At 52.9% G+C, this 16,222-nt stretch overlaps 1 protein-coding gene across 1 annotated transcript; it reads left to right on the top strand.

Moving 5' to 3' along the window:
* The first annotated feature begins 228 nt into the window (after positions 1–228).
* On the top strand, positions 229–11,077 carry DACT2 (dishevelled binding antagonist of beta catenin 2). Its single transcript, XM_074333857.1, has 4 exons — positions 229–717; positions 6,701–6,833; positions 7,355–7,618; positions 8,642–11,077. Exons 1-4 carry the CDS (start codon positions 481–483, stop codon positions 10,297–10,299), a joined length of 2,292 nt encoding a protein of 763 aa, XP_074189958.1. The 5' UTR covers positions 229–480; the 3' UTR covers positions 10,300–11,077.
* Positions 11,078–16,222: the final 5,145 nt, after the last annotated feature.

Here is a 16,222-nt window from a genome sequence, read left to right as displayed (position 1 = left end):
CAATAAAGCTATTATTAAAAAAAAGAAAAGAAGAAAAGGCAAGTCGAAGTTTCTAAACTACAGACATACATTAGGAAAGTAACACGTTTTTCAAATTTGTAATGAATTAACACGATAACACGGTCTTTACGATATTGTCCCAAGAATTTAAGTTAAACTTCTCCCCATGTGTATTCCACTTTCGTCCTTCCCCCCTCCCGCCAGGGCTCGTCCTTCCCCTTCCGTCCCCTCTGAGGGTCGCAATACGCATTCTAGTCCCGGGGGACCCGGGCGCGGCGCTCAGCCGACGGGGCGGGCCGGGGGGCGGCCGCTGTGACCTCGGGGCGTGTGCAAACACCGCCCTCCGCGGCCACCGATAGGTCCCACCCCACCTTGGCGACCTGCGGACCCGGGGGCGGGGAGAAGCGGCGCAGGAGGCCGCGCGCACCGCCGGGGCGCCGCTGGGGAGGCCGGGGACGCTGCTGGAGGCCTGGGCACAGGATGTGGGCTCCGGGTGGCCCGCCGGGGCCTGCGGGCTGGGACCGCCGCAGGGTGGGCGCCCGGCTGCGCGCGGCACTCGCTGGGCTGCACGAGCTGCAGGGGCTGCGCGCCAGACAGCAGGCGCGCGTGCGGGGCGCCCTGGCCATGCAGCCCCGGGCGGCTCCCGCCGCCCCGCGCGGCCCTCGTGCCCACGAGCAGCGGCTGGAGGCGGCGCTGGCGGCGCTGCAGGAGCAACTGGTAAGGAGCACGCGCCGGGGTCGTTGGGGCGCGCGGGGCGGCGGGCACCGCGTCCCGGTGCAGGCACCGCGCGGAGGGCGGTCCGACCGGCTGAGGGGCGCCCTTTGGGGTTTCGGTTGCAAACGAGTGGGTGGCGGAGGCCCGAGGCGCAGGGCACTGGGGCTGCACGGTCTCTGCTACTTCCCGGCGGACAGACGAGGATGCATTCCTGTCGGTTTGAGTTTCAGGGCTGTCCTGATAAGAACGCCATAAATCGGTTTTCCCTGGTGGGAGCAGCTAGTGACTAGGATCACATTCCCCTGGTACCGTACCAACTTCTCCCAGCCGGAGGGTCAGGGACAGCAGTGCTGGCGTGCGGCGCGTACCCCGAAGGGACCCCAGGAATGTCTCAAGTTGATGGGGCCACGTCATTGTAACAAATGTTGGGGAAAGCCCGTGTGGATGCGGCCCCTGACCTGGAGAAGGAGGTGTGTCCCCGAGTCCCAGAGGCGGTGCAGCCAGAGCCTCAGCGTCGCGTTTCGGCTGTCCCCAGAGTACCCTCCAAGGCCAGATCCTTTTTGTGCGATCCACGGAAGACCCCGGCGTGATTGCGCCTCTGGCTTTAATCAGATGTGTGGTTTCAGTTCGTGTATTGGAAACAAATCAAGAGAGTTTTTGTAGTATTGCAGTGATTTTTACGGGAAAAAGTAAAAGGCTATATAGAAACATTTCTACTCGATGGGGTTAATTAACTCTCTTACTCTGAGTGGATTGTTTTTAAATTAGAAAATCAAGTCCCTCCTGTTTAAAAGTTGCTGTCTGTACCAAGTAGTCTAGCCGGATGAAGCTTCAGCTTTGCTCCCCGCTGAGCTCAGCTTCCCCCACCCCCCGCCCCCCACACACACTGACTTGTTGGCTTCTCTGGGTTACAGGGGCAGGAAGGCCAGCGTCCTGAGATGCCCCCAGGACCCCTGCTGTCTTCCCATGTTGCCAACAGCAGCCCTGACTGGGCAGCCTGTCCTCTCTGTGACTCAGCTGCTCCTACTTGGAGGACTGGAGCTGGCCATGGAGTGGAAACCTCACACGTAGTTTTACGCGCCCGCTTTTTCATGTCATGGCAGCATGCGTAGGCTGTTTGCACCCAGATGCGTCTTACCTGGCACTTGAGCTCAGTGAGCACACAATAGCCCACAAAGATGCATGACACGCGTGTAGCAGGAAGGAGCTGCTGAGATGCTTCCGTGAATTGTTCTATCAAGGGGGTAGGAGCACAGTTGATGATTAACTTGGCCTCAGTAACACACAGATCAGACTTGTGAGCACTCACTCAGCCTCTAATTACTAGTAGCCTTTTGGGGAAGAAGATCAAACAGGTTCTTTTGTTTAACTTTTTTTTTTTTTAATGTGGGGACCAGAAGGAACATGCAGACTTTGTCTTGAAACTTTGTTCTTGGAACAGATTATGTGATCAAAAGAGAAGAAGAATTGAAATGTGTGTGACATCAGCTCAGCGCTTAACACTTCTACATTTTTCTTACAGGGAAAAAATTAGGAATGATCCTAGCTCTGTGACGATGAGCACAGCGGGAGACTTTCATCTCCAGGGCAGCTGCACATGCACTAACTCCCACTTAACTCAGCACCCCCACCCCCACCCCCGACTGTGTCCACCTGGCCAGGGGTCACCATTCAGGTGTGAAGACAGGAAGAGCTTTATCTGACCCTCAGCACCTTTATCTTGCAGGGGATCCCAAGTGAGAATGAGCTTGAGCATTTCTGGGGATTGAAATGCAATTAGGACAAGAGCAGCATTTGTCACAATCATGCTTATCAAAACACACTGCACCTGTTTAATCGCTGAGTCTGAAATCACAGAACGCGCAGTAGGTGTTTCGTGTTGGATAAATACATGAGCGACTGTTATGCTGTAACAGGTGAAATCATTTCAGGATTTACCATCTCCCTGCTCTAGATCTCTGAGCTCTTGAAGCCCCGTGACCTCTGCCCAAAGTAGTTGTTACTGTCTGGCCAGCCCCTGCTCCCCTGCTGTGTCTTCCAGGGAGACTTGTGGTTTCCCCAGAAGTGGTGCCACCCCCACCCCCACCCCCCATTTGATTCCGGCTAGGCTTCCAGCAGCACTGATGCAGACAGAGTTAGGTGCCCTGAGGAGTGGGAAGCCCCGGGTCCCAGCAGGAGGCTCTGCGGGCGGGCGTTGGTGGGAGACGTCCCCTTAGGTGGGAGGTGAACACAGACTGGGGACTCTTTAGTGAGATCTTACGCTGAAGAATTTCCTGGTAGTTGACTTTGCTGGTCGTGACTTGTCCTAAGAGTGGCAACAATTCCTTTTCCACAATAAACACTGCAGGACAAACTGACGGTCTGATTGCAGCTGTGACCTTGGTGTCTGGGTTCTCTGAGGGTTGACCGTGCTGCTTGGTGAACTCTCAGGGAGAGGAGCCCTGTCAAGGTCACGAGTGAGGGCGAGGCCTCCCAGGACCCTGAAGGTTTCTGTCTACATGTCTCGGCCTGTTATCCATGAGGCTAATCTGTGCCCCAGGCTTTGCTACTGATTGATGGACCTCTTTTCAAGTGAGGGAGTGACGCTTAAGCACCGTAGGGCACAGGCGATAGCCACGGAGCTCATGCGTGAAGTGTTTCCTTTGCACAGTCTCAGCTTTCCAGGAAAGAAAGGAGGTGTCGTCAATGGCCCCTCTGTATCCTGAACATGGGGTGTTTTGCACTCTTGTCCCCTGACTGCCACACAGGTTTGAGGAGGCTGGGCTGCTGAACTGCAGACAGGAGCAAAAGGCAAAGGAAATGGAAGCAGCTCATCCTGTGAAAGTGAGCCTCTTAGAGACGGGACGAGCCCGATGTTGTTGGTTGATGGCAGTCCCTGGATAGACGTTCTCAGACCTTTTGTGGTTTGTAGTCATAATTAAATCTTTGGAGTCCCTGGGCAGCTTGTGAAAATGCAGGTTCCCAGGCGAGCCCTAGCATCTGTCGATGGGTGTGACAAGGGCCCAGGAATCTGCATTTGTACCTGGTGATCCACCTCCTGGGGAGCCGTGGGTGTGCTCTCCCTCCCCTGAGCCTGTGCTCAGGCCCAGGGGGATTCTGACACAGTGTCCACTGCCGGACAGTGAACCTGAGTGCCTGTGGGGTGCGGAGAGATGGGGGGCCCCAAGCTTTCTCCCTGTGCTGGAGGGAATCAGTGTGGCTGCAACAGTCAGCGCCACTCAGCACTGACGTTTGTGTGACAAGCTTGTCTCTGCAGAACCGCGTGGGCACACACGCTGTGTGGCCGGCTCTGCAGGGGTCTTGCTCCATCCTGGTCACAGAAGGGGCTTTTCATGCAGCACAGTTAGACTCCAAGAAGGAGTTAATGAGAAGCAGAGACATAAACCCCAAGTGATGGACAGGAGAGGTTAATGAGGACAGTGTAAACCCCCAGCGTTAACCCCTGAAGTCCACAGGCGTTCTGAGGATGCAGGAAGTCATCTGTGAGGACCCGGAGCTGTGTGTGGTGGCCTCTCAGCATTAATCAGAACCCACCGATGGAAGGCCCGGCTGGCAGACACCCGTCACCGAGCAGTGGCTTCCAGCACAAACACAGGGCGACTCTTGTTTTGGAAGGGGATTGGAGAGGGAGGGAGGGAGGAAGCCAGCTGGGGGTCCGAGACTTCATCCTTCAGGAGGAAGAGATCACTTCAAACACTGAAGTGTGGCCTGCCTTGGGACATCACTTCACCTTGGTACCATGGTCTTGTTTGATGACGGGGAAAATTCACTCGTGCTAAAAGTACGCACTGGGCCCTTTGTAGGAATCGAAGTGTTTTCACATGATGGTAACTTGCTGGAAGCCCATCTTTGCGTGCTCTGCTGGTGCTCTGGTAGAGGCGTTTACCTGGGGACCGGTTTCCCCAGGTGTAACAGTGTTCAAGGTGAGAAGCCAGGATGTTAGGCCAGGCAGGGTGGGTCTGGGAGCTTAGCTATAAGTCAGGACGGGTGTGTGCCATGCTATGTGTACGATCACAGAATGACTGTGAGGTCACACTGGGAGGGTGTCCTGAGGCCCAGGAGTGGGTCCTAAGGAACATGCAGTGAGGTGATGGTCTGCCAATCACCATGCTGAGTGCGGGCCCTGGGGCACTATCAGGGCACGCTGTGCCCACCCCATTCTCTCAAAAGCATTGGAACTTGCTGCCACCTGCTTCTGTGCTTGATGAGTTCTCACGTTATTGAAATTACGGAAGTAATGTTTCTGGGCCCATAAGCTGGGCCTCGGGAGTTCCTCATTTCCAATACAACAATTTAAATACAATTAATCATTTTCTTAAACAGGATGGACCATATAATTACTTTTGTTAATTATTCCCTTAAACATAATTGTTAATCAAAACAAGGAATTTGTGCAGTGGACCTTGACAACAGGGTGAAGTTTTATTGCAGGAAGGAGATCGTCATTTATGAATCCCTTGGTGCTGGTTTGACATGTGTATGTGTTTGTGTGTGAGAGTATATATCATGAGCACTAAACACAGCGTGTATTATGTGGTTTGATATATACATGCATGCATCATGTATATTACATAGTATATACACATGTATTATATGTATAGTATATAACACACACATAGGTATTATACTAATATGTATATTATATACTATATGTACACATAGGTATACATATATAGTACATACACATATGTATATTATATAATATATATACACACGTAGCATATGTATATTACATAGTATGTACACATGTATAATATATATTATATAACACACACATAGGTATACTAATATGTATATTATTTACTATATGTACACATAGGTATACGTATATTATATAGTACATGCACATATGTATATTATATAATATATACACGTAGCATGTGTATATTACATAGTATGTACACATGTATCATGTATATTGTATAGTATGTACACACATAGGTATTACATGTGCATTATATATAAACATGTATTATATGTATATTACATAGTATACACACATATTGTAAGTATATTATATAGTATATACACACAGGTATATTATGTAATACATAGCTATTATATGTTTATTATATACTATATACACATAGCTAGTATATGTATATTACATAGTACATACACATGTAGCATATGTATATTATATAGTATATACACATATATCATGTATATTATATAGTATACACACACATGCATCATGTCTATTACATGGTATATACACGTGTGGAGCATATGTATGTATGTAGTCTGCACGCATGTTTTGTATGTATATTACATAGCATGGTTAATACCCACAATCCCCTGTTTTACAGTTGGGAAGCTGAGACGGGGAGATGATAGAGCCTCTTAGGGCAGAACTAAGTTGGACCCTCTGAACCAAAAAGACCCTCAGGCAGATTTTCAGGCTGTTTTTTCCTCAGGCTGGCAGTGCCCCCTCCTTCCCTGATAGCCTAGGAAACCTGTATAGTGCAGTATTGGGGGCTGTGCATATACAGAATGGGGGCCTTTTTCTCTCCTGGGAACTTTCCATCCCCTTGAAAGATCAAAGGGCTGCCCACCCCACCCCCACCCCCATCTATGCACCATGGACCAGGGAGAGAATACGGCAACACAGGCACCGGACACAAGTCCACTCTGCACCAGCACAGGAAAGGGTGTTCACACGCAGAACTGAAAAAAGCCAGCAGTTGAAAGTATCGTGTGGGGTGCCTGCTGAAGGAGGTGTTTTGTGCTGTTTTAAGCCAGACTTCACCCCCGTAGGCGTATTACTCCGCATCCCTATTAAAGACGGCTAATTGAAAATTGCTGATAAAACAGTATACAGTTGGGGAAAAACCTGTGGGAGGTGGGAGGGGTCAGTGGGCTTTCCCGCCTACCAACAGGTAAGGAAGGCTGCCGGTTAGGCTGACGCAGGAGCCGAGGTTGTACACGTGCACATGCCCTTCCCGTTTCTGTACTGGAAACAGTTTTCTCGTCTGTCGCTTCTTAGAATCGGCTAAGACGCCAGGACGTTGGCCTGAAAACCCACTTGGACCAGCTGGACCAGCAGATCAGTGAGCTGCAGCTGGACGTGAGAAGGACCTCCATCGAGGCCCCAGACAGCGACAGCCGGCCCAGTTCAGGTGCGCACACACACACACACACACACACACACACACACACACACACCACACACACACACCACACACACACCACACACACACACACCACACATACACACCACACGCAAACCCACACCACACACACCACACACACGTCACCACACACAGACCACACATACATACACACCCCACCATACACACCCCTACACACACACACACACACACACTACATGACACACACACCCACACACACACACCACACACCCCCAAACACCCCCCACACACACACACACACACCCCCACACACACACACCACACACACCACACACACCACACATACACACCACACGCAAACCCACACCACACACCACCACACACAGACCACACATACATACACACCCCACCATACACACCCCTACACACACCACACACAGACACACCACACACCACACACACAACATGACACACACACACACACCACACACACCCCCACACACACACACACACACCCTGCACTGACCGCCTCTGTCTGCCCCGTCCAGGCTTCTACGAGCTGAGTGACGGTGGCTCCTGCTCCTTGTCTGCTTCCTGCACGTCAGTATGCAGTGACCGCCTGTCCTCCTCCCTGGGCACTTTGCTGCCCACCACCCTCATGGCCCGGACCAGCGCAGGGGACTGCCGGCCCTGGTCAGCTGACGAGACCACCATGTGTGGGGCCCCTGTGCCCACATGGGGACCCCAGGCCACTGAAGATGGTGCAGTCCAGCCGCTACAGGACACATCCCGACCCCGGCCAGTGTCTACAGGTAAAGAAGATCAGGAAGGTTGGGAGGGCCCACCCAGGCGGTGGGGTGCAGACTCCCCAAGTCTCATCCAGGCAGTGGGGACGGCTGTGGGGCACTGATCCCTGGGTCCTATCTAGATGGTGGGGGTGGCTAAGGGGTGTGGACCCCTGGGTGCCACCCAGGCAGTGGGGACGGCTATGGGGTACAGACTTCCCAAGTCCCACCTAGGCGGTGGGGATGTCTGTGGGGCACAGACCCCCGGGTCCCAGCCACGTGGTAGGGATGTCGAGCATGGCAGGAAACCTAGCAGCACTGCTCCCCATTTTCTGTAGGCGTTTCGGGGGTTTAGGTGGAGGTAGGAGTCACATAGCCACTTGTGGTCATTAGGGCAGGGCTGAAGCGTTGCTCTAAGCATTTTTCTTATTATATGAAATAAACATTGGACAGTTTTCTCAAACACCCTCCCAAGCCCTGATGCAGCCTGAGTGGCCTCCGTCCAAGCAGAGTGCAGAGCGCTGACCGTGAACCTGGGAGCTCCGCCCATGTGCAGCTCGTCTCCAGGCCTTGACTTGCCTTCTGGCTGTCCCTAACAGAAGGACGCCACCTTTGGACGCATTTCATTTCCAATACAAGACCCGGCTTAGTGATTCCGTGTGGTCTGTCCTTGGTGAGCACCCTGCGATGTCCCCTGGTCCTCAGGGAAGGTGTGCCCCCGACCTCTGTCCAGAGCCCACCCTGTGGTCCCAGGTCCCTGTCTTTCCAGGCATCCTCAGAATCTTCCACGAACAAGGCCTCAAACTGACACATTTTGTGTCTAGGATTTATCTGTCCCTGAAAGGGGAACCATTGGAACCGGTGATGGAATCAGTACACACTTGAGGTCTCCACAGACATTTTCTGTCCAGGCATCGACGCAAGTGGCCAGCTGTGCGTGGCTTTCTCCGGATGGAGGAGCGCTCAGCTGTCGTTATGCTGCTGTGAAGTGGGATAAGACTGGGTTAGCATCTTCCCTCATTCCTGTATTTGTTCATTTCTTGTTCCCAGGTGACCTTGAACGAGTCCTGGCGGCTGAGGTGGGGCTCCAGAAGGCCAGTGCTGCCCCAAAGTCCACTTCCTTTCTCTGCCATGGGATGGACCTCCCACCCAACGTGCTGGACCCCAAGTACCAGCGTGACCTGGTGTCCAAGGGAGGCAGGGAGGTGTACCCATACCCCAGCCCCCTACATGCGGTGGCTTTGCAGAGCCCCCTCTTTGCTCTGACCAAGGAGACCCTGCAGCGTGACGGCCCCTCACCCCCTAGGGAGTCCCTTCCCGGCCCCTCAGGTCCCAGCTCAATCCGGACTGGACCTGTCCTTGAGGCTGGCCCAGCTGCAGCCTACATAGACAGGCTGTTACGACTGCGGGGCCAAGGGAACCCCACAAGGGGCCATGTGAGTGAGCAGGGACCCCCAAGATGTGAGGTGTCCCCATCCCAGAGAGCGGAGAGTGAAGGCCACCCAGAGAAGCTACTGTACACCCCAGGAAGAGCAGATGTGGGAGGGGTGGCTCAGAGGAGGGACGCCAGTGAGAACGGCCTCAAGCAGCAGGGACCTGTGCCCCTTGTGGGCACCCTGTACCCCAGCTGCCTTCCCGAGGAGGGCCACAAGCCCTCCAGTAGCTGTGTCTGTGTGGGGACCACCCCGGGCTCCCCTCAGCTGGGGTGTAGGCCTCCATCTCCTGGCTCTCAGGCCCAGCAGCCAGCTCCTGACTGCTGGGAAGGCAAAGCCAGGTCACCCCCCAGGACTGCGGTCAGGGAGAGCCCCGCCCTGGCCCCAGGGCAGTGTGTGCACCCCCACTGTGTTGGCAGCAGAGCTTCCCCCATGGGGCTGAAAACTGGCCACCCCATGACAAAGGCTCTGAAGATCGGGAGGGGGACCAGCGACAAGGCACTAAGGGTAGGGAGGCAGCCACCACCCTGGGGCGCCCTTGTAAGCCCCCAGCTGACCCCTAAGTGGGGGGCTGGGCTCCAGAGGAGGCCCACCCTGGTGGGGGAGGCGCCCGGCCGGTCCTGCTCTGAGTCCAGCCTCTACCCTGTGTCCCTCCTCATCCCCCTGTTGGTGGCCCACCAAGAGGGCCACCGGGCTTCGGCCCAGGCCTTGTTTCCCTTGGAAGCAGTGCCACCCATGGCGGCCGGTGGGGAGACCCGGAGGAAACAGCGCAGGTGGCAGTCCTCCGTGGAGATCTCAGCCAGGGCCCGCCTGGCCAGTGCCCAGGGCCCTAGCCTGGGGCCCCCACGGCCCACAGCAAGGAGAGGGGGTGGCCCGCGGCCTGTGTGCCCCCGGGCCAGGCCCAGGCTGCCCCGCCAGGACGCCCAGGCCAGGAGCGAGTCTGGCGGCTCGGAGCACTCAGCCGAGTGTGCCTCCCTGTTCCACTCCACCATCGCGGAGACCAGCGAGGACGAGGACCCGGCCAGCGACCACACTGCCAGCCGCTTCGGGGATGGGGAGTCCAGTGGCAGTGACGTGGAGGGCGGTGTCCGGGCCAGTGGGAGCCACCTGGCCTGGCCTCGGGCAGCCCCCCAGCAGCCCCCGCGGGCTGCAGCTGGCTCCAGGCCGCCCCTGCCCCCGGTGCCCAAACTCTGCCGCATCAAGGCCTCCAAGGCCCTGAAGAAGAAGATCCGCAGGTTCCAGCCAGCCGCTCTGAAGGTCATGACCATGGTGTGAGCTGGCCAAGAGGCTCTGGCCCAGGCAAAGTGGCCAGTGTCCCAAAAACAACCTGAGGACCCAGGGATGACAGGCATGTGACAGGCACAAAGGGGCCTTCCCAGGGCTAAGGAATCGAGCTTCAATGGCCCGTTTAACATGCAGACATGGGTTTGCATGTCATGTTGCCAGTTTGCTTGCCAGAGGTGGTGATGGAGCAGGTGCCCTGAGCTGGGCCCCGCAGTGACTCGGGGGCACGTTTCCCCACCCCATGGAGACGTTCCAGGAGACCTCTGCAGTGTCAGGTCTCACGAGCTGAGCCGGCCAGCTGACTGCATCTGTCAGCATCTCCCCGGGACAGACTTCTCACCTCGCTTTCCAGGTGTCTGTGTTGTCACCTGGTGGCTGCTCACCTCTGTCCTGGCCCTACTCCTCTGGGCGGTGTGTCCCCAGTGCTTATAAACCATCCCTCCCCAAAAGCATTCTTTTTAGGAGACGGCTGCAGGACTGTGTTCTGGAAATCGGATTGGAGTGCGAATCCCTTGTTAAGTCCTCAGCGTGAATAAACGTGCGGATTATGCTGTGTCTTCGCCAATCACAGGGACATGTTTCCTTTCCCTTTCACCATCCCTCCTGGAGGTTCCCTGTTGGGCCTATAGTAGGTGTTCAGCAAACCCTTGTTCCTCCCGTCACGTGGGCGCTCTCACCCCAAGTGGGAAAATGCAGCTCATATGAGCACAGCCCAAACTCTGGTTTCAGTCCACTTCAGTTGAGCATAAAAGTATTTTGAAAAAAATAACTTCTTGTTGTTTATTTGTCAAAGGAAATGTCAGCATTTCAAGGGGAAGATGGGATGTCAGAGCAGCAATCAGCTGAGCACCCTGCAGCAGCTTTACCTTGAATGACTCAGAGCGTCTCCCAAGTAGGGATGGAGCCCCGAAATAAGGGGCGGGGCATCCCCCCTGGGCCCTCACGGAGTCGGTCTCTCACCCTGCCCTCAGGCTAAGTGATTGGTTGTGGGAACTTTTGAAGGAAAACTCAGAAAACCGGCCAAAATACTAGTAGACTCAGACTAGGGGTATGAACTAGATTCCGGAATCAGTTTAAGGAGATGAACATTTTGAAAAGCGATTAACGTTTTAGAACAAAGAAGTGACATGTACAGGGTAGGAGACTGAGGTTTCTGAAAGTGAACAGAGTTGGGGGCAGGGGAACCTGCGTTCTGTGAAACCTCCAAAATGTAACCATTTCAAAGGGCCCAGAGCCGACAAATGCAAGTCCTGTACTGAGTCTGTGAAGAACACCCTTCTGCTTCACAGAACCTGCTTCCTGGCAGAGGTAAAAGGGTCTTCCTAAACTCTCAAAACATGTGTTGCTGTTTAAAAAAAGAACTCAAAGCCACCCATGATGGAGTTTTATTGCAAAGACATCACACGGGACATTTTGTAAGAATGGACTGATTCTCAACTGTGTGGCCCAGAAGTGATGGGAACCCTGGTCCTGCCAGGGCCTCCGAGCTGGTGAGGCTTTTGAGTCAAGACTCAGGCCCGTTCCACCCTCACCTGGGTCTGTGAGGCTGCACAGCCTGCAGCCATTCCGGAGAAATGGCCTCAAAATTCCTTTTCCCATTTAGTCGTGCATTCTGGGTGCTTTATACAACTAGGGCTGGGAGGGCAGTGTTTTTAGTGCACACACACTTCCCTTTCGTCCTCCATGATGGCAGACCCTGCCCTTGTGTCACAGGATGGAAACCCCAGGCTCTGTCGCTTGCCATGGTCCAGCGGGGTCAGCCCTGAAGGGGATGCAATGGGCCTGGGTCTCCCTGGGGTTCCTGACCGTTTATTTTTCTCGCAAACCAGACTCCAAAGTGCAGCGAGATGGGAATGCAGCCCCCACCTGGAGATCCTGGCCTGTCTGTGCAACTAGCAAACCACTGTGCCCACTCACCAAGCGAACTAACCAGAAAAATGGCGCATATTCCAAACGAAACGCCGCTGTGGCGTCAGGGATGGATGTGTCCTCAGTGATCTGACATCCAAATCAGCCGTTGATCAGTCTCCCTCCCCCCCCCCTTTCCTCTCTTTCTCTCGCTCCCCCCACCCTGTCTCCACTGTGGAGGCCCAGACACACACTTCAACTTCCCAAGGCCGCAGGCTGCTTCCTTGCCAGTGCTCTTGACTCTGGCACTTATTGTCCAGCACGTTTGGAGTAAATAAGTATAATCCTAGATGCTAGGTCCTCCCATCTGCCTACGGCCAGATGCCTTTGCTTCCCTGGTAATTCTGCAGGAGGACACAGCCCAGGGCTCCAGCTTGCCGGGCTGTTAGCAATTACGTGGCCTCAGGCTGGCATCTTCATAACCTTCCTGAGTTTACCTCCTCTTTTATAAAACCTCAGAATTTGGCACAAGGAGTAAATTGAGTTGAAAATGGGTCCCAGTCTGCTCACCATGTCTGTTTCCTGTCCCTGAGGAACACAAGGAACGGCTGAGGGACAGAGCAGCCAAGCTCAGACACCACAGGCCACAGAGCTGAGTGACCAAGACAGCCCAGCTGGTTAAGGTCACGGAGGAGGCTGTGGGCAGGAAAGGAGCAGACCAGGTGTACTCAGGCCCTGTGTGGCTGTGCAGGTCACAGGCCAGGCCTGGCCTCCTGTAGGGTAAGGAGTCAGCATGGGTGCCTGACCCTCTTCTGTGAGGATCACCCAGTCACCACCAGGAAGGGCTGGGTGTCTGGGGTGTGCGGGCACTGGGAGAGACAGCTCTTTGGGGGAAATACTTTAAATACAGAGTTAAAATCCAGAATGTCAGTGATGAGAAGCTAATTTGAGTCAGTCTGAAAATCTAGTGCTAAATTTCAAACCAGACTATTAATGCTATAAAAACAGAGAAGGATATGCAAGGAAGGCAGATGGTCCAGGCAGTGTTAACCTGAAAAAGCGCGTTAGGCTGTAATGAACAACGAAGAGCAGGCATCTGAGCAGGAGATTGCAATCTGGGAGTCACAGATTCAGGTAGCGGCCGCATGTGTGGTTTCCCTTTAGGTCCTCCATGCAAATGAAGGGTTCTGGCTAGTTCACCAGGGGTCAGTTAGGTCCAGTATGCAGACAAAGGCGGTGGAATTATAAGTGCTGTTCCCAGCGAGGTCCCTACGCATGTGTAAACGAAGGACACTGGCTGATGAAAGGATTGGTCCCTTTCATGAGGGATAAGATGCTCTGGTTGCTATGGCGAGAAGGAAGTCAAGTTCTGGATGTGGTTTCATGGTTGACTTAAAAGTTCAAGAGTTCAAGAGTGGGGTGTGCATAAGGTTCCATTTTAGTTCCCTTGACACAATGACTCTATCTTGGCAATTTTCATTCACAGCGTAATGTGCAGAAACACGGATTAATTGTGACATTCCATGTTATAACATTTGTTTGCCTGAGTATTTTATATTTTTAGCATATTTTTCCTCTGAACAGATATGGTTGTAACCACTCATAGTGAAGGGGAAATAAAGCAGGAAACTCACCTGGGCAGAATGTGGCCTGTAACTCGAGGGGGCATTAGTAGATGATAGGTTTGGGGGCAGGGGGATCCTTCAAGTGCGGTTGAAGAGACATGAGCTATTTCCCCATTCCTCAAGTTTAAAAAAGGGACAATTTGACTTTTTGGATCTTTAGAAACCATTTGTAACTTCCAGCATGATTGAAATACAAATAATTTAGCAACTTATAAAAGTAAAGGGTAAACTAGTTCTTTCCAAGTATCAGAGTCAAGCTAAGGTAGAAATTAGATACATGAGAATTTCTAACTCAATTTATAAGAATTAGAAAAAGTTTAGTTATAATGTCAGAGAAGATACCACAATGTATTTTAACAAATCATACAGTATCATTTAGGAAAACGAAATGTTTATCTTTCTGAATGTTCGTGTCCCCCCAAATCCTCATGTTGAGGCCCTACCCTCCAGTGTGATGGTGTTTGCAGGTGGGGTCTTGATTAGGGTGAGGTGAAGTCATGAGGGTGGGGCGCTGGACAAGGGGATTAAAGAAGAGGTCCTGTGATGGCACAGCAAGGTGGCAGCCGCCTCCAAGCCAGGAAAGGAGGCCTCAGAATGAAACCAACACTGCCTGCACCTTGATGTCTTGCCTTCCGTCCTGAACCATGAGAAATAAATGTCTGTTGTTTAAGCCTCTGGTCTGTGGTGTTTGGTTACAGCAGCCCCTTTGCACACATGGAGCTTTCAGAGAGTGGGAAAAGTTGAGAAAGAAGTGGGTGAATTCAGAAACAGCACTCAGGACTGTAGGAAAAAGAAGCTGTGGTACATGCGAGGGGTGCTTGGTGAGGGGAGTGTTTTGGGTTTCTCCAGCTCGTTCTGTGTCGGAAGCAGGACAGAAATGAGGGCAGCCCTCAGGTGTGGATCAGATCCTGGCCGGCGGGGCCCATCGTTAGAGAAGTTACGGCACTTCCAGGATTGTCACCGGGGAGAGCAGCCTGACTTCCTGCAAGTCTGAAACAGCAGTCAGTGTCCTGGGAGGTTTGTTGCGCGTGAGGGGTGGGTTTCCCGGGCAGGACCCGTCCGGCTGTGGTCAGAGCTCCATTTCGCAGATGGTCTGGCATTGTCCGAGTGTCTGCTGTCTCTCAGAAGCAGGGGGAACTGGGTCAGACTTGTCTGGAGAGACCCGCTATCCAGCTGAAATGGGGCTAAGAAGAGGCCAGTGAGGAGGCCCGGTCCAGGTCCGGATGCGGCCCGGCGGCGTGGCAAAATGAGGGGTGGAAGGAGGTGTGCGCATGGGCGACAGGACGACTCCTGGAGGTGGTGTGGTTTGGGGAGCCCTCACTCCTGCGGAAGGCACCCCGAGCAGCAACGACACAGAGTGCAAAGAACCCTGAAGTTTTTCCAAAGTCGTTCATTTCTCCTCAGTAAGAAATGAGCGTTCTTATTGGAGTAAGAATGTATTCTTGTTCTTAACATCTTTACAGAATTAAGAACGTTCTAATCAGTACTTTTATTTACATTTTTATTTTATTCTATTTTTTTATTCCATTATATTTCCATTTTTATGTTTGTTTCAGCCATGGTCTCCTCACCAATGATAAAATCCTCAGTGAACAAAATAACAAATCATTAATTTCAGTGTATTTTTATTTTCCTCCATTTCCATGTCCTCATCCCATTTGGGGACACATGTTGCAATTTCATATTTCAGTTCCTGTGACACACTTCACCTCTTGGGGCTGCATTTACGGTTTGTGACAAGAGTAGTATCAGTCCCTGATATAGCGCAGCTCCCGCCAATGACACTCATCATGGCTGTACATCCAGAGCTCACGTCCATGCTGACAGAGACACTCACTGTGAAGAAGAGAAGGAGATGGTAGGTCTCGGGATTTGGATGAGCAGAAGCCCGCACAGTGGAATTTATGTGGAGCCCACGAAGCGTCTGTGCACCAGGAAGAACTGACTCTTCCTAATCCCTCTGTGAGGAGAAATCCACAGGCTGTCTGTGCGGAACAAAGTAGTTGCTTAGCTTGTTTAAGTACCAAGTACTCAGGCTGGTCCTCAGCTGCCAGGCGGAGACTTCCGCCCTTGCTTAAATAGACCTGGTCCCACCTGGTCATTAGGAAATGGACACTTAGCAGGCTTTTGAGGCCCCCCGTGCACTCCCTGTGCATTGGGTCTAGAAAGCACTTCTAACAGCAGCTCTAACAGCAGGTCTGTCTGGAATACAGCATCCTAGCCTGCTGAGTCCTGCTCTGAACAAATGTCTTGTCCCCATTGTGAAATAGCATCTGGATGGTCCTGATGGTTCTGAAAGAGAATTGCATTCAACCGTCCTTCACAATATCCAACATTCCTTGTTGTCTTTAGACTATTTCATTGGGTCTCCGTTCTCCATCCTGGAGGGGATTGGCGTTGTAGAGATCTCTTTCAATGACAGGTTTCTGTTTGACATGCAA

Source organism: Rhinolophus sinicus, linkage group LG05 (assembly GCF_036562045.2).
Source record: "Rhinolophus sinicus isolate RSC01 linkage group LG05, ASM3656204v1, whole genome shotgun sequence".
Taxonomy (NCBI): Eukaryota; Metazoa; Chordata; class Mammalia; order Chiroptera; family Rhinolophidae; genus Rhinolophus; species Rhinolophus sinicus.
The sequence above is the reverse complement of the archived record's forward strand: the minus strand, read 5'-3'. Positions and strand labels throughout refer to the sequence as shown.

Bases quoted from the DNA above. Each gene is read 5' to 3' on its own strand.
- DACT2 (XM_074333857.1), top strand. From the start codon at position 481: ATGTGGGCTCCGGGTGGCCCGCCGGGGCCTGCGGGCTGGGACCGCCGC. The intron at 718-6,700 runs GTAAGGAGCACG...GTCGCTTCTTAG, and splicing joins CGGCGCTGCAGGAGCAACTG to AATCGGCTAAGACGCCAGGA. The intron at 6,834-7,354 runs GTGCGCACACAC...TGCCCCGTCCAG, and splicing joins CGACAGCCGGCCCAGTTCAG to GCTTCTACGAGCTGAGTGAC.